Raw genomic sequence first — 22,190 nt, 5'->3', positions numbered from 1 at the left:
TTGCTGCACTCTTCCTGCGAGGGGTGCCGTGTGTTCCCGCCCAACTGCTCCACTCGCACACCCACCGACACGCTCGTGACGACGGCCCTGTGCGCCTCGCCTGCTGCACGCATGAGGAGGGGCCGCGACGAACGGCGCGCTGAGGGAGCCGTGACGTGTGGGCGTGCGACGAGTGCCTGTGGGGCGGAGCACACATTTCTTCCCTCTTGTTTTGTTTTCTTTGCGGCCAGGGCTGGCAGACACCCGCAGCGCCACACACACAGCCACACCCTGCCGCCGTGTTTTTCTTTTTTTGTTTTTTACTTGATGGGTGTGTGCCGCCACCGTGCGTGATTGTTGAGGTCGGGGTTGTACCGCATGTATCGCCTCCATTCAGCTGTGCCTCTTGCTTTGTTGATTTGCCTTCCTGTGCTCCTTTTCCCTTTTCTTCTGCTCCTCCAGCACAAGGACAAATAGGTATTTGCACAGTGCTCTGCCTTCTGTTTTTGCTTTGCCGGTTGATGGCGTTGCCTGCTCTTTGTCTGCTGACGCGTGACGGACGGTGCCACGATGGCCTCCTCTGGCAATGACGGTCGCTGTGCTCTCGGCACACATCCACACACTCCTCCCTCTTTGTGAGAGTGATTGCAACAGGAGCGTGGTGCACGGCAGCGGCTGTGGTGTCTTGGAGAGGGACGAGGCGCCGAAGGAGAAATAAGAGGCCGAACCCGCTGGACGATATTACGATGGCGGATGAAAGCTTTTTCTACGGTCTTTTATCGGCTTTCTTCAGAAGTGCGGCGTGTCGCTGCCTGACGGGATGCCTGCACTCGGCACCCTTCGAGGCATTGCGTTCCTTCATTCAGGGTGATGTCGCAATCATCATGGCAGCACCTTCCCTCACGGCTTTGAGTGTGGCAATACGAATGACGGCAAAAACAACGATGAGGACGATGACGATTTTCACCGAGAGGCGGATTATTTGCGTGTCTTGGCACACGAATCCCAGGAGGGTTTGGATGCCGTCCCCACAATTCCCGGCCTTGCGGAACCGTTGGCTTTTGCGCTGTCACCCGCCGTAATTATTGCCCACGCGTTGAGGCTGATCCATTTGCCGTGGATTTCACGCAGCAGCTCTCGAGTGTTTGTGCTGCTCATCCCGCGTTGGCCCATTCGCATGTATCTGAGCGTTGCCTGGCGTGTGATTTGTTGTGTGTTGTCGAGGCCGCCGCCTCCAGGTTTCTTTTGGTGCCCAATAAGAAGCACTTTGCGTTGCGGTGGATATTTACTTGCGTGGCCGTTGACGCACGTGACGATGCTCAACGGGTGTGTGTTTTGTTTGGCGGGCACGAGGGAGACTTCGGTGTGTGCCGACAGCACCGCGAAATTCTTCGTCGACGGATCGAGGCGAAACTAACGGAGGCCTGTCCGCTGCATCTCTCAAGGCAGCTGCGGGGCACTCCGAGCGCACAGAGTGGATGGATGGATGCCGCGCAGCTGGGGAGACCAGTTTTCTTCTCCGCCCTCCGTTGCCCGGGAAAATCGGGAATCCGCAGCGTCACTGCCAGCTGCATTTTACTGCTGGGGATCGACTGTGCTGAAGTTGCCCGTCTAATGTGAATCTCGGCGTCAGTGCAGGAAGACGCTTTCACGCACTGCGAGTAGTTGCTCCAGGCTCGAGCTCATCAATATTCCCGGCAGGGAGCCATGCATTGTGGTGGCCGGTGACGTTCAGGCGAGTGTGTTTCGCCTCATCCGCCTCGTATTTGTGGGGGACACTGCGCATCGACCCTCCCAACAGTTCCACCACCTTCGCTTCCCCGCCACCCGCTGCCCTCTGCTGACGGTACAGTTGTTTGGCTCCGTCGATGATGCGCTTGTGAAACGTCCTCCCCGCACGCTGCAGGATTATTGTTTTTGTTTTTGGCGATGCGATAAGTCCGGCGACACCGCAACTGTGCGCAGCACAAACTAGTCTCCGCAGTGGACCCTATTTTTCTGCGGTGTTGCCGTCGCGATCCCGTCATTGTGTACTTGGTGCGGCTTTTTGGGGTTGGGCCAGTGCAGCCGTTGGATGTCCGGCTCGCTTTTGCTTTGGTCGCTTTGGGTCTAAGGGAGAAGAAGTTTAATTTGTTTCACGTGCGGGATGGCGGAGACACTGCCATGAGCAACTCTGCGGAATATTATAGACTTGTGGAGGAAGGGAGGCGACGGGGGAGGAACTGGTGGCAGCAGTCGGCGTGTCTCTTCTCCCAGGGGATGGAGACGCGTGGAGCAGAAACAACACTACTCCTGCCAACGACAATTCGACGCTTTGTGAGGGTGATGGAGGGTGCGACAGACATGCCTGTTGCCTGCACTCCTCGTGTGACCGACGGATCGCGGCTGGTGGATGACCGCCTTTCAACAAAAGTGCCGGAAGAAAGGTGTACGCCAGGTGGATTCGAGACGACAGGCCTCAGGCCGATTGACGACGTTGTGAGGGATGCGGTGCTGCAGTGGTGTTTTTTGCTCTCTCGAAGCGTTTATTTCTTTTCCCTCTTGCCAGTTTGTTTTTGCCGTGGAGGAGTTGGTGGCATGCGGTGCGGGTGTGGCGTCGACAGAGTCATTCACGCTTTGTGTTGGAAGCGTTACTTTGAGTTGTGTTATCCACGCCGTGCGTACCTTTTCCTGTTGGGAGTCTTTTGGGTGTGGTTGAGTCCTTTTTCTCCAATTTGTTTGCTGATACGATCAAATGCTCCGCCGCTGCGCATCGCCGTTCTTCCATGGCGGTGGATCGAGCAGATGCCGGGGGACTTGCAGGCGGAACCAATCGAGGTTTGCCTCAATTGCTGCCGCATGACGATGGGTGGTGAGCAAACAGGGGAGGAGCGGGCGGTGGCAGCAACGCGTGCCGTGCTGTAGACACATCCAGACCTACCAGTGTGGCGACGGTGCTGACGCAGAGTCCGTTACTGAGGGAACACAATATGGAGGCGGGAATGCCAGCGGAGCCTCGTGTGGTGGCGCGCATTTCTCTTATTGGCGGGGCGACAACCGCGCCTTCCAATCTGCTGGACTCTGATATTATGTTGCGCCCGATGGGGCACGTTATCACCGTGGCAGAGCAGCCGTCTGACTCTCTTGATGACATCATGGCTCGGAGAATGGGACTTTCTCTCCCATCATGCCCAACATGGCCTGCACTGGTGCGTTGCTGCTGCGGTGATGACAACACAGTGACGGAGGGAATAGCGGTTGTGTATTTGCGATGAAACCTACCGGAGACGTATTCATCGCGTGCGTTTTCCACCTCAGCACGCGGTGGGTGGCGGTCCCTTGACGATTGTTGTGGACGGGCTGTTTAGCCGCGGTCTTTTGGTGAATGGAGCTGTTATGGAAGATGATGCGATCCGCGTGCAGCACAACGGATGCCCCCAGTACTCCTTGGAGGAGCGTAGGCGAATCCTGCAGGGATTGATGAGGGACGGCCTGCCCGTGATGTGGCATGAGGCAAGTAACCGTCGTTGTGCGCACTCAAACCGTATCCCCGATGATGCGCCTATCGGCTGTGACGTGCATGGACAAATGCAGACCGTCCACATTCTCGTGGAATCGCGGCAAGCACGTTGGGGCATTGCCGAGTCTCCCCAATACCGCGAGACTCTTTAAAAATTTGCCATCGCCAGAGGGCGAGATAACCCCGGCCAAATTGGTTGTGCTTCTCCAGGGACGAGGCAGGCGAATATTTGTGTCCCTTGTGCGGTACCTTGCTCTACCCTGCCGTCTGCCGTGGTGCCTCTCCGACGACATTCCTGACCCATCTTTGCCACCGAGAGGCAGACTTGGCTCCGAATGCCGTTTATCTGCGGACGCGACCCTGCAGTCGTACGTGCGGTATCTTCCACGCGTATTTTCGAGGGCACGCGTCATTGATCTGGACGCCAACAACGCCATCGTACCATCCGATGCGACACCCTTGCACCGTTGTTGTTGCCGTTACGGTGTTTTTATTTCTCCCGACGGGAGTGAGATGCGTTTTGTTTCTCACTTGTGCGCCTCGCTGACTCCCACTGTGGGCGCTGAGAGCATGCAGCGGAACGATGGCAGGCTTGCGGCAACTGTCTCGCATAGAAAGGGAGGGCCGTTTGTTGTGCAAGTGTGGGGAGATGGTTGTGGTTCTCTCCTCCTTCTAGTTTGTGGTGGCTGTTCTGTTGTTGTGTGTGCGTGTTTCTTGTGTGGATGCCGTTTTGCGGTGCGTGCAGTGTGCGAGTTGTGCCTGCCGCGGGAGGTCGCATCATTACCGCGCACGCAACGGCGACGCTGCGACGATGTGTGTGTCTCTTTTTGCTGCACCTCCTTGTATTTCTCTTTTGCCCTTCTATTCTCCACTTGGTGTGCAGATCTGCTCGCCGAATTCGGCCACTCTACTGCTGCTGCTGCTCGCACGTGTACGCGAAGAAAGATGGCGATGGCTGTATGGTGCGTGTGGGAGCGAGGATTCCGGTGTGCACTGGCGTCTATTCGGCGAGAGCAACTGGACTGCGTGTCGTAGTGGTAAGAAGCCGGATGGTCAATATGTAACGGAAGAGGAGGCTTTCAATGCGATATTCTGCGATTTTGCGGCGAGGAGCTGCTCGGATTACGGCGGCACGAATAATTCCGTAGGAATGGAGGAATATATGAGTCCTGACCTCACGACGCCCAACACCACCGATGTGTGCAGCGATGGGACAGCATCCATGGTCCTCGAGCACCCGCCCCCGCCGCCAGGGAGCCGACAAAAAGCAGTGCGTGCAGCAGCGCCACACAGAGCACATCTCCTTTAGACAACGAGAAAGTCAGCGAGAGCAGAGGGATCTCTTTTGAAGCTGACTTGTCCTTGCCGACGGTGGACGGCAGCGAAATTATCGCCTCTTGTGGGTGGAGAAACACTGCTGCCTCCGCTTTTGGGACTGTGTGGGGTTGTGGCAGTCTTCTCAGCCACGGAGTGTCGATTTTCGACTTCTCACGGAGAATATGAGCTGCGTTCCCCGCAGGTTTTGTTTTTACCCTTTTTGATTTTGCCTGACTGGAATAATACGCGCTCTTTTCTTTCTTTACTTAATGGTCGGCTGCTGCACACCGTCATGAGGGAAGTGTTTCCCTCCTGCTTGCTTCTGTTGCCTGCACTCGGTGCCGGCCCTGCGGCTGTGCGTTTCACGGACTGCACAAAAGGAGGAGTGGAGAGACAGGCCGGATGCCGCGTGAAATGTGAGGGTTGTTGTGTGGGCTGGTGGAACAGTACGATTTTTTTTCTTGTGAGGGCATTGTACGCATGTATGTATGAACACAGACATGCTGTGCCGCATGGCGCATGAAATGAAAATGTTGCTGAGGTGTATTTTTTTCTGGGCGGAGGGACTCCTGTTGGACACTTAACTCCTTTTTTTATTGTTTTGGTATTGCCTTTTTGCTTCTGATTTGCAGGTCGGTGTGCGTGCTGCCGCAGGGCTGCTGCCGTTGTTTACTTTGCGCGTTGTTGTGTGACTTGTCTCTTCTTTTTCCTTTTGCCCTGCGTTGACGGGGAGTTGGTTTGTGCTGAAGGCTGCAGGCAAGTGACAGGAGTGATGGCGATGATGACTGGCCGTGTGCTGCTGGTGTGTGCCCTCTGCGTGCTGTGGTGCGGTGTTAGTGTGGTGGCGGCCGATGTTGCTGGTGGTGCCGACGGCAGTGCGGGTGAGTATTTTGTTTTGCGGGACGGCGCGCTCAGCTGCGGAAGGGATGCGCGGAGGCGTTCGGCAGGAGGACGGGAGGCGGTGCGAATATTTCTGCCGTGGAGGAATGCGTGCGTCGGGGGATGGACGGTGTGCGTGCCGTTGTGGATGGCCGTAGCCGTTGGAGGCGTCAACACTCCGCTGTGGTCGCTGCTGTTGATTCTGATGACAAAAGTGGCGAGAGCAGCGATGGCACATTGAAGGGATTATCTTCTTCAGACCAGATGCCACAGGCGGGACAAGTTGGAGAAGAAGGACAGGAACATACAGGTTCACTGGAAGTGACGAATAAGTTGGCAGGAAACGAGGATTCACAAATAACAGGCGAACAGAATGTCAGTTCAGATGCCGATCGTCCCAAACAAACTGGGAGTCAAGTGCCAGCAGGCGGCCAACCGGAAGATGAGGAAGGCACGAAAAGTCCCCAACCGCCACCACCACCACCTCCAGCAGAACCACTACCATCAATGCCACGACAGCCACCACCAGGAACAAACACATTACAGTCAGAAGAAACACATCCAGCAATTACAGCGGAAAAACATCCAAAGCCACAAGACGGAGGTCACTCACACGAAACGAAGATGCCACAAACGAAAGGCTCAACAAAGCACGAGGAAGGAGCATCCTCCTTGCAGTCACCGGAGAGCGTATCGCATTTGATTCGAGAGAGTACAACACCATTATCTACCTCCACAGGCAGCAGTGGCGTTGCCGGAAGCACGGTGGAGAACAGTGGTGCTAACAATCCCACACCTCCTGCCGCCTCAGTGACACAACATGATTCCGAGGGAGATACTGGCCCCGCTGCTCTGCCAGCCAGCAAAAGTGATTTGCAATCAGAGGAAATACCCAACGCAGGTATAATTGCCACGACGTATGATGACGACAACGACAGCAGCCGTGCAGCTCCTACTGCTGAAAGGACTACCGCTGGCACAAGAAGCACTCAAACCTCTGGTGATGCGGGTGACCTTGAACGGGCCAATAACGGCGACGTCAATGATGACGTGGCACGCAACGGTAAGACCGCCGAATTTGAAGCCGCCTCAGGAGACAGGAACACTGAGGCAGATAATGATGAGAGATACACAACAGTACCAGAAAACGCCACCAATAAAACAATCAATACAGAGATACCAGCCGACAGTGACGGCAGCACCGCGGTGTCGCACACCACCTCCCCTCTTCTGCTTCTTCTTGTTGCGTGTGCGGCTGCTGCTGCGGTGGTGGCCGCGTGAGAGTGAGGGAGAGAGAGCCGTGCACCGCCCGCACACACACTCGTCCTTCTCTCTCTGTGTGTGTCCCCTTGCATGGACTCTTGCCCTCACCTCACCCCACGAAGCACACACAATAATGTGCCCATTGTATATATGCATGCACACCCATGCATGCCCGTTGGTGCTCTCTTTTGCACACGCACCGCTGCCGTCCTGCCTGGCTGCATGGGCGGAGCACCGTAACTGTTTCTGTTTTGTTTCCATTGCATTGAGTGGGCGACCTCTCTCTCTCTCCCTGTGTGTGTGTGTTTTGCTTTACGGGAGTAATGAGAGTGTGTGTGCGCTGGTCGTCCCACGCTTCTTTTTGTTTTATTTTTCATTGTGTTGTTGTTGAGTGCACCCATTCCGCCGGCTGCGTGTGTGTGTGTGATGGTAAGAATAATCTGCGTGTGTGCTATCCGCTTCTCCCTATCTTTGCTTTTTTGGGACTCTCTTGTGCCGCACAGCTGCTCTGCAGGTGTACACGCTGACAAGCGCACTAGCAGATGCACACGCCATGTTGCGCACGCTGTGGGGCGGCGTGAACGCTGAGGACGCACGCACGTACACGATTCTTGCTGCGGCTGCCCTTGCGAGGAGGGATGACGGATGACCGCGAATTGTTATGTTGCCGTGCTGCGAGCGTGGTTTCCTAGGCTTGCTGCCCATGGGCGGCGTGGCATTTTGGTGTCTGGGACTATTGCGGATGGGCTTCAGCCCAGCAGCTGCACGGTCTGACGTGTTCCTCCCGCTGTTCGTACGCCGACGGAGGATTCTCCGGCTGTGCGGGGCGATGTGCGGGTGCGTTGGAAGAGACAAGAGTAAAACGACTGGCGGCAGCGCGTGTGTGCCGTGAAGGGCGGCTGTGTTTTTTTATCCTGCTGGTTTTTCCTTTTGTGAGGGCGTTGTTCAGTGTGTGCTGACGCGTGACGAATAACGACGTGCCGGGCGTGGCTCCTGCTGCTGCTGCTGGCGATGACCGTCGCTGTGTGTTCCCGCTGCATTGTTCATCCTTCCCGTTTCATGTGTCTGCGTGCGTGAGTTGTTGTTGAGGGTGACTGCGGCAGGGATGACGATGATGCCACTCACTGTGGACGCTGGCGGTGTTCACTGTTTCACTTCTTTTTCTTAACTTCTCTCTTACCCACACACAAAGGAAAGAGGTTAATAACAAGCGCTAAACGCCACTGTGAGATTGTAAGGCACTGAAAGGACCAACAGCACACACACCGCCCACACACACATATTTGTATGCTCTCACGTGTTGCTGCAGTGAAGGCACCCCGCACACACAACCGTTGCCGCGTGACCGGATCCAGCGGGAGGAGGAGGGAAGGAGGAGAGAGTGAGCCGCAGAGGCCCAACATGTCCCGGCATCGCTTCTACTCTGCGGTGCTCCTCCTCGTCGTGATGGTGTGCTGCGGCAGTGGTGCTGCGGGAGTTGCGGGGCAGCCATCTGTATCAACGTTTAAATGGAGGGGCATCAATGAGAGTGGAGGTGAAACTGTGGACTCGTTGGGTGCTCCCAGCCTTCTAAAAGTGGGGAATGACGTATTTGCCGTTGCCGAGGCGCAGTGCAAGAACGGTGGTGTCGATTTTACTGGCGTTGCATCTCAACTTCTCACGAAAAAAACTGCTGACACGCCGGAGGAAGTTCTGGAGAAACCCAAAGATGGGACACAAGCACTGGAGAAAGGTGCTTCCGAAGGTCAAAAGAAGAAAGTGGATGTGAGCCGACCAACAACTGCTGTGAAGGGGAATGATATTTACATGCTTGTTGGACAGCACAGCAGTAAAGATTGTCAGAACAGTGGTGCAGATGGCTGTGAACTTTTGCTGGTGAAAGGGAGCGTCAGTGGTGGGGATGCAAGTAACAAAATTGACTGGAAAGATACTGAAAATCCCCCCCCAAAGACTTTTTGGCACACAGCCCGATTCCTGGACAAGGCTGATTGGAAGCGGTGGATCGGGTGTTGAGATGAAGGATGAGACTCTTGTGTTCCCAGTGGAAGGCACGAAGAAGGCGGAGGGCACTGAAGAGGGTGTGAAGACTGTCTCACTGATCATACACTCGAAGGATACTACGAATTGGACGCTGTCGAAGGGGATGTCTGACGGTGGCTGCAGTGATCCCTCCGTCGTGGAGTGGGAGGAGGGAAAACTCATGATGATGACTGCGTGTGCTGGTGGCCGCCGCAGGGTGTACGAGTCCGGTGACATGGGGGAGTCGTGGACGGAGGCCCTCGGGACACTCTCGCGCGTGTGGGGCAACAACAAAAAGGACGGACAAGCGACGGCCGTTAGAAGCGGGTTCATCACAGCGACGATTGACGGTGTTGATGATAAAAAAGTGATGCTCGTCACTCTGCCGGTGTATGCCGGGGAAGGCAAAGAAAAGGGCAAACTCCATCTTTGGCTGACGGACAATACGCACATTGTTGATATTGGGCCGGTATCCGGTGAAGATGATGACGCTGCCGCCAGCTCCCTGTTGTACAACAGTGGTACAGGTGAAGATGATACTGATGATAATGAGAAGTTGATTGCACTGTACGAGAGGCAGAAGAAGGAAGGGAAACCATCACCCGGTATGGTCTCTGTGTTTCTGACTGAGAAGCTGAAGCGTGTGAAGGAGGTGCTGGCGACCTGGAAGGAGGTGGACGGCCGTGTCTCCAACCTGTGCACCTCATTAATTGCTGAGAAGGAGCGTGCCTCAACTGACGATGTCTGCAACGCTGTAAAGATCACGGCTGGGCTGGTTGGCTTTTTGTCGGGCAAACTTTCTGGGAACACATGGAGGGATGAGTACCTCGGCGTGAACGCCACGGTAAATAATGAAGCTGGGGCAGCAGCGGCGACAGTGGCCAGCACGAAAAATGGCGTGACGTTCACTGGGCGTGGCGCAGGGGCGGAGTGGCCTGTTGGCAAGCAGGGGGAGAATCAGCTGTACCACTTTGCGAACTACAACTTCACTCTTGTGGCGACGGTGTCCATCCACAATGTGCCGGAGGAGGGAGACACCCCCATTCCGTTGGTGGGTGTGAGGATGAATGGCGATGAAAATAATGTACTGCTGGGACTGTCGTACGACAGCGAAAAGAAGTGGCATGTACTGTGCGGTGACAAAACGACGACGAAGCTCAGCAGCACGTGGGAGACAGGGACACAGTACCAAGTGGCCATTTTGTTGAAGAACGGCACCCAGGGCTCCGTGTACGTCGATGGTCAGCGAGTGGGTGGGAATGGAGAATGTGCATTGGGCAATGGTGCGTCGAAAGAGATCTCCCACTTCTACATTGGAGGGGATGGAGAAAACGCAGACAACAAAGAAGTGTCTGTGACTGTGACGAACGTCCTGCTGTACAACCGCCCGTTGGATGAAGCGGAGATGGCCGCCTTCAACCCGAATAAAGCTCCTACTCCATCTCTGGTGGATGAGCCTTCTCAGGGAACCGCGATTGAGACTTTTCCTGGTGGTCAAGGAAAGGAGGAACCGAGAGAGTCGATGGGGAGCAGTGGTGTGAACGGTGTATCCGCACCAACAGTGTCCAGTGCCAAGACTTCCTCAGGAGGAGAGGGGTCCGCAACCCAGTTGGTTTCGGAAGAATCTTCCGATGGAAGTAAAACTGTGGGTGGCGGTTCTTTTTCTGATGGCGAGCCAACGGTGGAGACAAGAGAAGGAGGAACGTATGGGCAGGAGGGGATCCACGCACAGAACGGGGACGTAAATGCTGCGGCCCTCAGCAGCAGTCTCGGAAATGTGTCGCAGGGGAATAACAGCGATGCCTGCACCATGCATGAGAGCGGACTGCTGCCATCGCTGCTTCTGCTGTTGGGACTGTGGGGTTTGCGGCTCTGTGAGGCGTGACTGGCAGCCGCGTGGAGCAATTGCGACCTTCCCAGCAGACAATTAATTCCAAGAACTAACTTTTTCCTTAAGATAATTTTCTTTTCTTGCTTTCTGTTTGTAATTCATAACTTTTTTTGCGTGTGTGCGAGTGTGTCCTTAAAAACTTTTTTTTTTCTGTTATTAATTTTCGTCTGTTTTTTTATTTTTCATCCCCCATATCTTCTTTTTTTGCTTTTGGGCAATCACTATGGACGTTTTTTCTTTTCTACTCTTTAATTGTTTGTTGCTGCACTCTTCCTGCGAGGGGTGCCGTGTGTTTCCCGCCCAACTGCTCCACTCGCACACCCACCGACACGCTCATGACGACGGCCCTGTGCGCCTCGCCTGCTGCACGCATGAGGAGGGGCCGCGACGAACGGCGCGCTGAGGGAGCCGTGACGTGTGGGCGTGCGACGAGGGCCTGTGGGGCGGAGCACACATTTCTTCCCTCTTGTTTTGTTTTCTTTGCGGCCAGGGCTGGCAGACACCCGCAGCGCCACACACACACAGCCACGCCCTGCCGCCGTGTTTTTAAGATTCTTTTTTTTTGCTGCGCTCACTCTCCCGATGGAGTGACGCGACTCCCGTCATGTCTGCGTGCTTCTCTCAGTCCCCACACACGAGTGACTGTGCTCTGCGGGCCGCAATCACGCGCCGATGAGAGGGCTGAGGGGAGCAGCAACACGCAGATGACCCCATGAAATATAAACGATGTGCGGACACACGGAGGGTCGGACGGTTGAAAGACATCTAAATATCTTTTTAAATTTAATTTGGGCAAAATATGCAGACAGTTCGGTTTGGCCACACGGCAGCCAGGCGATTTTTCTTATTTTCAAATTTGTGCGGAACAGTAATGGACGATTTCTTTTTTTTATTTATAATTATTTTCTGTGATGGGGTTTGTGTAAGACGAAGGGGATGGTTTTCTTTTTGTTTTAAATAAATCTTGTGTGAATTGCCACTGCTTGGACGGCAGTGCAGTCATGAGTTTGAGCGGTCTTCTTCTTGTTGCTTCCGCCACGCACCTCCGCTGTACGTTTTTGTGCGTCCCTCCACATACTCTGCTTCCTTTTCTTTACTTCTTTGCTTTGTGTTTCTGCAGGCACACACACACACACACACACACACAAGATGCACATTGCAGTGGATTTGAATGCACCTTTTGCAGTGCATGCTGGCAGTTGCGTGTGGCGGCTGTTGTCTTCTTCCGTGGCCATGGGGAGAAGGGAGAGGGACCGCGCACCCCGAGTCTCTTTTCCTGCGGGTGTGGTGCACCGCGTGTGACTGCGTTGAGTTGGGCTCCGTGTCCCATTGAGGGCGGGATGGCAGGAAATTTGGTGCCGCGTCATGGATGGATGAGGGTTCGCTTGCTCCGTGTGGCTGGTGTGGTGGGTGATTGCTTGCTCGGTGTGCGTTGTGTGCCGGCAGCGGGCTGTGGCCGTATCCCGTTACCGTGGGACTGAACTGGAGGCGGTGGCGGCGTGCGCGTTCCTTGCGTGGATGCCGTCTCGTGGTGTGTGAACTGTGCGGCTGGGCCTGCTGCCTTCTCCTCGTTTTGTCTGCTCTCTCTCGCTGTATCCGCGGTGCTCCGTCCCTCTCCCTCTTGTTGCATTCTTTTTCTTCTGTCCCACCGATCAGCTGACTGACTCCAGCGACTCCACTGTGGATGACGATGACTGCGATGATGACGGTGCGGCGCCATGTTGTTCCTTGCGCTCTTGTGCTGCTGCTGCAATTCCGTGTGCGTTACGGCTGCTGGGAGTCCTGGAGATGTATCTGGTGATGCGGATGCGGTGGTTGTGCCGGTGGATGTGTCGTGTGCTCCGAGTGACGGCATTTTGAGCTATCGCGTGCGTGGAAGAAGTGTTCTGCTGCCGGTGCTGAGGCTCAGCATGAGAATTACACTTTCAGTGGCTTTGATTTGCGCATGCACGGCAGGAATGGTGCGCTGTGTGCTGTGTGCCATGTGGCCAATGCGGTGCACACATGTAGCAACTGTGCCGCCAGCTGTGCAACGGAAGAGGAAGGGGCCACCGTTGCCTTCACGATGAATGTGACGGCACATAAATACGCCGGCCCTTATGAATTGTGGCGGCGTCTATTTTCCCCGATGGAACCATCCATCCGCCTGCACGGAGCGGCGATGCTGACCAGACGGGCATCCGTCAGTTGCCGCCACCCCGTGAAGGGATGACACAAAATCTGGTGGGACAACTGCGCCGCAAGTGAATGCTGAGCCGTCACGTCAACACGAGGATCGGCGACGGTCTGCGGCGGCTGACGGACCCAACACCGTCGATCCGAGTCCCGCATCCAACACGGCGACCAACACGTCCGAGACGAGGCCTGAGTTTGCTTACGTTTAAAATATCAATGTGGCTCCGACACCATCCGAAAGAAGGCCCACGCCTGTCACCGAGCCAAAGGGAAATCCCATTGATGATGCGATGAGTGGTTTAATAAATGCTGAGTTGCCGCAGGGAGTCGATCTATTTGTGCCGCAGACGACGCTGGTGCAGCCGAAGGATGGGGTTGCTACAGTTACGGCGAGGGATTCATTTGCTTCACCCTCTCTCGTCAGTGCTGGTGGAGTAATGGCTGTTTTCTTTGAAGGTTGCATGGATGCCGAATATCAACTTGGTCAATTAATTATGTCTTTTTCTTTTGATTTTGTTGCGGGGTACATCGACTCTGCATGGAATTGGTCCACTATTATTGGCGAGGTCAATGAAAGGATGCATGGAGGGCAAACACTGTGCTTGGTGCAGCGGAGGGAAAGGAGAGTTTGGGTGTTGTGCTCCCCCCCACAACAATCACGAAGGGCAACAGAGTGTTTCCTCTTGCGGGAGGCTTTGATGTGTCCTACGAAGGTGGGTGTTGGAGTGAGGGCGGCTTGGAGCTGAAACTGGTTGTGGGTGATGTCACGAATCCCACGGGTGGCAAGCAGAGTGGACGGATCGAATGGGGCGACCCCAAACCACTCTCGAAACTGATCTCTTCGGCTTCTCACGAAGGTGACTGGACGGAGTTCATTGCTTCTGGTGGCTCAAGTGTTCTGATGGAGGATGGCACGCTTGTGTTTCCTCTGATGGCGAAGAATGAGGCAGAAGACGTTTACTCCATGATCATTTACTCGACGGACAGCGGCAGTATCTGGACGCTCTGTGAAGACATTTCCCCTGCGAAATGCCACAACCCCGCGTCACCGAGTGGGAGGAATCACTTCTCATGAGTGTTGACTTCGAGGATGACCAGAGGGTGTACGAGTCGCGTGAAATGGGGACAGCGTGGACGGAGGCAATCGGGAAATTCTCATGCGTGTGGGTCAACGCACGATCAGGAGTCTCTCAGAAGGAAAACCTGCGTGTGGATGCCCTCATCACCGCGACCATTGAGGAACGGGAGGTCATGCTGTGCACTCAGGGAGGGCACGCCTCGAGGAAGAAAAGGTCCACTGCGCTCTGCCTTTGGGTCACGGACAACAACCGCACGCTTTCTGTTGGACCGGTTGGCATGGAAAATGCTGCGGATTAGTTGCTCACCAGCACCCTGCTGCACTCGGATGGCAATTTGCATCTTTTACAACGGAGGGACAACGGTGAGGGCCGTGTCATTTCACTTTCCCGCCTGACGGAGGAACTGAGTACAATCGAGTCCGTCCTCAGCACTTGGTCGCAAAAGGACGTTTTCTTCTCCAGCTTGTCTATACCCACGGCGGGGCTGGTGGCAGTTTTGTCCGGTGCGGCCAGTGATGAAACGGGACGACGAGTACCTTTGCTTGAATGCAACGGTGAAGGAATGCAGTGAAGGACAACGATGGGTCACAAGTGACGGGACTTGAGTTCAGGGCAATATGGCCTGTGAACGCTCGGGGTGATAATGTGTGTCATGTATTCTTGAGCCACGACTTCACACTTGTGGCGTCGGTGACCATCGAAGAGGCTCCGAGTGGGAACACTCCTCTACTGACTGCGGTGTTGGCGGACACTGGGCCCAATCATACCATGGGACTGTCGTGCAGCCACAAGAAGAAGTGGGAGACGGTGTTCAAAGGCAAGACAACAACACGGAGCAGCACTTGGGTGTCGAAGAAAGAATGCCAAGTGGCACTCATGCTGCAAGGCAACAAGGCCTCTGCGCACATTGATGATGAGTTGCTGGGGAGGAAGAGGTACCGTTAACGGGCGAGAGGCCACCTGAGGTCCTGAGGTTTTGCTTTGGCGCGTGCGGTGGGCACGAATCTCATGTGACGGTGACGGACGTCTTTCTGCACAACCGCCCACTGAACTTCACTGCGATGCGTGCACTCAAGGACAGGGTCCCCGTTCCGACGAGGGAAGCGACTCCGACACCATCTGAGAAGGTTCGAGTGGTTGACAGCGTCAGGGAGCACATTGCTGGGAATATTACCGAAGAGAAATGAATGGACACAACGCAATGCCACTGGACATGAATCCCCATTACAAAAAGTCACCTCGTAGTGTCTGGAGCGGCGTGAGTCCCGACGACCGCCTCGCCCTCTCCCAACGACGTGAAATGGACACTGCGTGATTTGAGCGGTAACAACACCGTGCGTGTGTGTGTCTTGTGTGTTGCTGCTTCTGGGATTGTGTTTGGGGGTGGCATTCTTCTGAGCCGCAGAGTGTGGATTTGAGACTCCTCACGGAGAATACGTGCCGCTTTCCTCGCTCTTTTTTATGCCGCCGTTTTCATTTATCTTTTAATTTTTTGCTGTTTGTTGATTCTTTCAATGTTTTTGCTTCTCAATGTTGCCTTTAATGCAGTTTGTCTGTTATAATCAGTACTGTTGTGTTTTTCTTTACGCAGTGTTTGGTTGATAAATACCGTGATGAGTGATTTGTTTCCCCCTCTTGTTTGCTTCTTTTTGCCCGCACGCGGTGCCGGCCTCATTGCTGTGCGTCCCACGGACTGCACGAAAGGAGGAGCGAAGGAACAGGCCGGATGCTGCAATGAAGTGTGAGGGATGTTGTGTGGGCTGGTGGAACAGTACGATCTTTTTATTTTTACTTTAATTTCTTTTTCGTTGCGCAGGCAATATATGTATATACAGAAACCCACGGTCGTTTCTATTGCGCTGCATGGCAAATGAAATAAAGGTCCTGCCGAATTATTTTCCTTCATTGTTTCCGGGAGTCGTGCAGATTCCAACTGTCTCATTTTTTGTGGGCAAGCTGCTGCCATCATGTGTTGCTGTGCGGCGACTGTGTGTGGTGTGGCTGCTGCGACTTGTCTCTTCTTTTGCTTCGGCTCTGCGTTGACGGGGAGTTGGTTTGCGCTGAAGGCTGCACGCAAGTGACAGGAGTGATGGCGATGGTGACTGGCCGTGTGCTGCTGGTGTGTGCCCTCTGCGTGCTGTGGTGCGGTGCCGGCGGTAGATGTGACGAGGATGTTCGGGTTACTGAAGAGAAAAAAGAATCATCGGGGGATTTGCAGCCTGTAACTCCTGTTGCTGGTGCAGGAAAACAGCACGCGGAGCCAATTAATCAAGATTCCGATCTCGTGAGGCAACCGTTGGTTAAAGATTTAGAAGTCCCTTCGCCAAAGCACCAAACAGATGATAAAGTCTTTGGCGTGGTTGATAATGAAGACGATGGTACGGATAAAGAAAAGGAAGAAAGAGATAAAGCACAAGAAGGGGCACCTGATGGTCAAACCCAAGAAGAAGAAGTACTGCCACCACCTTCACCTCTTTCTCCAGCACCACTACAACCACCACCACCACCAGCAGCATCGGATGGAACTCAACCCGGTGGCGGTCCTGGTGCCGACAGCTCTGGAGGAGGTTCCAACGGAAGTGGAAGTTCCATTGAAGGTGGAGGCTCGAATTTGGAGACTCTTGCTCTTAATGGTGGCAGTCAATCTGCTTTTGGGAGTTTAGGTTACGGTGGTGAAACTGGCTCTTTCTCTGGTGGAGCGGGAAAAGGCGGAGTCGACATTGGCAGTCCTCGAGGTGATTTCTCGGATTCTTCCCTTTCTGCGGATGGTACTTTTTTATCTCCCGCCCTCGATGCACCATCTTCGCAGGACACGCAATCTTCAGAAAACGTTGAGCGGTCAAAGACAATGCCTGCAGGGTTACCATTGCCCAACGTGAATGCACTAAAGGGACCAGAATCCAAGGCAGGATCACTGCCCCCGAATACACAAGAGAAATCAAAATTCTCAGATGCAAGTGGGGGTGCAGCCGGAAACAAGGCAAAGCAAAGTGACGTGGAGACGGACGATCCTTCCAGTTCGTTTGCTAACACCGGCGACCAAACAGTAGAAAAAACGCTATTATTGCCACAAACACCGGCAGTACTACTGCCAGTTCCATCAGCAGAACTATCCCCAGAAGTGCCACCAGTAACTCCTGTACAGGCAAATCCGGACGGAGAAGGAAGCCTACCAACAGCACCAAGAGCCTCAGAGGCCTCAAAAAGAGAACTGCAGAACAAGGCATCGTCACCCAACAAAACGGGGTCCGAATCACCGGACCGTCCTTCAAAGGATGGTATGCAGAAGCAAAAAGATAAAGTCACAACGCAATTGAATACGACGAAAAAAGCATCTGCCGGTGGTTTAGCGGAAAGAACAGCAACATCCATCTCTGCAAATGGAAATGGCGATGTCCAGAATAAGGAGGATGAGGATGATGCTCGGCAGCCCACACCCAACAGAGTGCAGGACGACGCCGAAGCTGGCAACACCAACGTCGCTCCTACAGTCAGTGAGGCAGCACCTCAAACAGTAGAAACAGTCACCACCCGAAAACGTGAGACAAACGAGACTGGTGACAGTGACGGCAGCACCGCGGTGTCGCACACCACCTCCCCTCTTTTTCTTCTCCTTGTTGTTGCGTGTGCGGCTGCTGCTGCGGTGGTGGCCGCGTGAGAGTGAGTGTGAGAGAGCCATGCACCGCCCGCACACACACTCGTCCTTCTCTCTCTGTGTGTGTGTCCCCTTGCATGGACTCTCGCCCTCACCTCACCCCACGAGGCACACACAATAATGTGCCCATTGTATATATGCATGCACACCCATGCAGGCCCGTTGGTGCTCTCTTCTGCACGACACGCACCGCTGCCGTCCTGCCTGGCTGCATGGGCGGAGCACCGTAACTGTTTCTGTTTTGTTTCCATTGCATTGAGTGGGCGACCTCTCTCTCTCCCTGTGTGTGTGTGTTTTGCTTTACGGGAGCAATGAGAGTGTGTGTGCGCTGGTCGTCCCACGCTGCGTTTTGTTTTGTTTTTCATTTTGATTTTGTGGTTGAGTGCACCCATTCCGCGGCTGCGTGCGTGTGTGTGATGGTAAGAGTAATCTGCGTGTGTGCTATCCGCCTCTCCCTATCTTTGCTTTTTTGGGACTCTCTTGTGCCGCACAGCTGCTCTGCAAGTGTACACGCTGACAAGCGCACTAGCAGATGCACACGCCATGTTGCGCACGCTGTGGGGCGGCGTGAACGCTGAGGACGCACGCACGTACACGATTCTTGCTGCGGCTGCCCTTGCGAGGAGGGATGACGGATGACCGCGAATTGTTATGTTGCCGTGCTGCGAGCGTGATTTCCTAGGCTTGCTGCCCATGGGCGGCGTGGCGTTTTGGTGTCTGGGATTATTGCGGATGGGCTTCAGCCCAGCAGCTGCACGGTTTGACGTGTTCCTCCCGCTGTTCGTACGCCGACGGAGGATTCACCGGCTGTGCGGGGCGATGTGCGGGTGCGTTGGAAGAGACAAGAGTAAAACGACTGGCGGCAGCGCGTGTGTGCCGTGAAGGGCGGCTGTGTTTTTTTATCCTGCTGGTTTTTCTTTTTGTGAGGGCGTTGTTCAGTGTGTGCTGACGCGTGACGAATAACGACGTGCCGGGCGTGGCTCCTGCTGCTGCTGGTGATGACCGTCGCCATGTGTTCCCGCTGCACTGTTCATCCTTCCCGTTTCATGTGTCTGCGTGCGTGAGTTGTTGTTGAGGGTGACTGCGGCAGGGATGACGATGATGATGCCACTCACTGTGGACGCAGGCGGTGTTCACTGTTTCACTCCTTTTTCTTAACTTCTCTCTTACCCACACACAAAGGAAAGAAGTTAACAACAAGCGCTAAACGCCACTGTGAAATTGTAAGGCACTGAAAGGACCAACAGCACACACACCGCCCACACACACATATTTGTATGCTCTCACGTGTTGCTGCAGTGAAGGCACCCCGCACACACAACCGTCGCCGCGTGACCGAATCTAGCGGGAGGAGGAGGGAAGGAGGAGAGAGTGAGCCGCAGAGGCCCAACATGTCCCGGCATCTCTTCTACTCTGCGGTGCTCCTCCTCGTCGTGATGGTGTGCTGCGGCAGTGGTGCTGCGGGAGTTGCGGAGGAGCCAGCTGTATCAACGTTTAAATGGAGGGGCATCAATGAGGGTGGAGGTGAAACTGTGGACTCGTTGGGTGCTCCCAGCCTTCTAAAAGTGGGGAGTGACGTATTTGCCGTTGCCGAGGCGCAGTGCAAAAAGAACGGTGGTGTCGATTTTACTGGCGTTGCATCTCAACCTCTCACGACAGAAGCTGCTAAGACACCGGTGGAAGTTCTGGAGAAACCCAAAGATTGGACAAAAGTACTGGAGGAAGGTGCTTCCGATGACGCAAAGACGAAAGTGGATGTGAGCCGACCAACAACAGTTTTGAAGGGAAGTGATATTTACATGCTTGTTGGACAGTGCGGCAGTAAAGAATCTCCGAACAGTGGTGCAGGCGGCTGTGAACTTTTGCTGGTGAAAGGGAGCGTCAGTGGTGGTGAGGGTGCAAATAATAAAAAAATTGACTGGGAAGATCCTGAAAATTCCCCGCAAAGAATTTTTGACAAACAGCCCGATTCCTGGACAAGGCTGGTTGGAAGCGGTGGATCGGGTGTTGAGATGAAGGATGAGACTCTTGTATTCCCTGTGGAAGGCACGAAGAAGGCGGCGGAGGGCACTGTAGTGGATGTGAAGACTGTCTCACTGATCATACACTCGAAGGATACTACGAATTGGACGCTGTCGAAGGGGATGTCTGACGGTGGCTGCAGCGATCCCTCCGTCGTGGAGTGGGAGAAGGGAAAACTCATGATGATGACTGCGTGCGCTGGTGGCCGCCGCAGGGTGTACGAGTCCGGTGACAAGGGGGATTCGTGGACGGAGGCACTCGGGACACTCTCGCGCGTGTGGGGCAACAACAAAAAGGACGGACAAGCGACGGCCGTTAGAAGCGGGTTCATCACAGCGACGATTGACGGTGTTGATGATAAAAAAGTGATGCTCGTTACTCTGCCGGTGTATGCCGAGAAGGACAAAGAAAAGGGCAAACTCCATCTTTGGCTGACGGACAATACGCACATTGTTGATATTGGGCCGGTATCCGGTGAAGATGATGACGCTGCCGCCAGCTCCCTGTTGTACAACAGTGGTAAAACTGATGATAATGATGAGGAGTTGATTGCACTGTACGAGAAGAAGAAGGATGTGAAACCACCACCCGGTATGGTCTCTGTGCTTTTGACTGAGCAGCTGAAGCGTGTGAAGGATGTGCTGACGACCTGGAAGGAGGTGGACGGCCGTGTCTCCCAGCTGTGCACCTCATTAAGTTCTGAGAAGGAGCGTGCCTCAACTGACGATTTCTGCGGCGCTGTTAAGATCACGGCTGGGCTGGTTGGCTTTTTGTCCGGCAACCTCTCTGGGAACACATGGAGGGACGAGTACCTCGGCGTGAACGCCACAGTAAATAATAAAGCTGGGGAAGCAGCGTCAGCAGTGACCAGCACGAAAAATGGCGTGAAGTTCACTGGGCGTGGTGCAGGGGCGGAGTGGCCTGTTGGCAAGCAGGGGGAGAATCAGCTGTACCACTTTGCGAACTACAACTTCACTCTTGTGGCGACGGTGTCCATCCACAAAATGCCGCAGGAGGGAGATACCCCTGTTCCTTTGATGGGTGTGAAGATGAAGAATGCAGGGAATTCTGTACTGCTGGGACTGTCGTACGACAGCGGAAAGAAGTGGCATGTGCTGTGCGGTGACAAAACGACGACGAAGCTCAGCAGCACGTGGGAGACGGGGACACCTCAACACGTAGTCATTTTGTTGAAGAACGGCACCCAGGGCTCCGTGTATGTCGATGGTCAGCGAGTGGGTGGGAATGGAGAATGTGCATTGGGCAATGATGAGTCGAAAGAGATCTCCCACTTCTACATTGGAGGGGATGGAGAAAACGCAGACAAAGAAGGCGTGTCTGTGACTGTGACGAACGTCCTGCTGTACAACCGCCCGTTGGATGAAGCGGAGATGGCCGCCTTCAACCCGAATAAAGCTCCTACTCCATCTCTGGTGGACGGGTCTGTTGAAGGAGGCGCGATTCAGTTTTCTGGTGGCGGACGACCGGAGGAACAGAGACAGTCGTTGGGGAGCAGTGGTGTGAACGGTGTATCCGCACCAACAGTGTCCAGTGCCAAGACTTCCTCAGGAGGAGAGGGGTCCGCAACCCAGTTGGTGTCAGAAAAATCTTCCGATGGACATAAAAATGTGGATGGCGGTTTTTTTTCTGATGGCGAGCCAACGGTGGAGACAAGAGAAGGAGGAACGAATGGGCGAGAGGAGGAGATCCACGCACAGAACGGGGACGTAAAGGCTGCGGCCCTCAGCAACAGTCTCGGGAATGTGTCGCAGGGGAATAACAGCGATGCCGGCACCAAACGTGGGAGCGGACTGCTACCATCGCTGCTTCTGCTGTTGGGACTGTGGGGGTTTGCGGCTCTGTGAGGCGTGACTGGCTGCCGCGTGGAGCACTTGCGGCCTCCCCTGCACGGAATTAATTCCAAGAACTAACTTTTTCCTTAAGATAATTTTTTTTTCTTGCTTTCTGTTTGTAATTCATAATTTTTTTGCGTGTTGCGCGTGTGTGCGAGTGTGTGTCCTTAAACTTTTTCCGTTATTAATTTTCGTCTGTTTCTTTTATTTTTCATTCCCCATATCTTCTTTTTTTTTTTGCTTTTGGGGCAATCACGATGGACGTTTTTTCTTTTCTACTTTTTAATTGTTTGTTGCTGCACTCTTCCTGTGAGGGGTGCCGTGTGTTCCCGCCCAACTGCTCCACTCGCACACCCACCGACACGCTCATGACGACGGCCCTGTGCGCCTCGCCTGCTGCACGCATGAGGAGGGGCCGCGACGAACGGCGCGCTGAGGGAGCCGTGACGTGTGGGCGTGCGACGAGGGCCTGTGGGGCGGAGCACACATTTCTTCCCTCTTGTTTTGTTTTATTTGCGACCAGGGCGGGCAGACACCCGCAGCGCCACACACACAGCCA

At 54.4% G+C, this 22,190-nt stretch overlaps 2 protein-coding genes and 4 pseudogenes across 2 annotated transcripts, besides 5 other annotated features; all 6 read left to right on the top strand.

The window, feature by feature from the left end:
- Positions 1-22,190: part of a sequence feature (areas not merged during assembly with more than two copies in the genome that could not be assigned to a particular haplotype) that runs on past both edges of the window.
- Positions 702-4,163, top strand: Tc00.1047053509897.190 (annotated as a pseudogene).
- Tc00.1047053509897.170 lies at positions 5,567-6,955 on the top strand (annotated as a pseudogene).
- Positions 6,142-6,202: a microsatellite.
- Positions 8,223-10,841, top strand: Tc00.1047053509897.160 (annotated as a pseudogene).
- Positions 11,731-11,753: a sequence feature (AT_rich).
- Positions 11,969-11,994: a microsatellite.
- Positions 13,221-15,347, top strand: Tc00.1047053509897.155 (annotated as a pseudogene).
- Positions 16,191-17,759, top strand: Tc00.1047053509897.150 (mucin-associated surface protein (MASP), putative; the record flags this gene model as incomplete). Its single annotated transcript, XM_815051.1, has 1 exon — positions 16,191-17,759. The coding sequence occupies one exon, from the start codon at positions 16,191-16,193 to the stop codon at positions 17,757-17,759; it is 1,569 nt and encodes a 522-aa protein (XP_820144.1).
- Positions 16,581-16,610: a microsatellite.
- On the top strand, positions 19,034-21,643 carry Tc00.1047053509897.140 (trans-sialidase, putative; the record flags this gene model as incomplete). The annotated part of the gene is made up of 1 exon (XM_815050.1): positions 19,034-21,643. One exon carries the CDS (start codon positions 19,034-19,036, stop codon positions 21,641-21,643), a length of 2,610 nt encoding a protein of 869 aa, XP_820143.1.

The sequence above is a fragment of the Trypanosoma cruzi genome, genomic scaffold, assembly GCF_000209065.1.
Source record: "Trypanosoma cruzi strain CL Brener 1047053516517 genomic scaffold, whole genome shotgun sequence".
NCBI classification, from domain to species: Eukaryota; Euglenozoa; class Kinetoplastea; order Trypanosomatida; family Trypanosomatidae; genus Trypanosoma; species Trypanosoma cruzi.
Note: the sequence above shows the minus strand (reverse complement) of the source record. Positions and strands in the feature narration are given on the sequence as shown.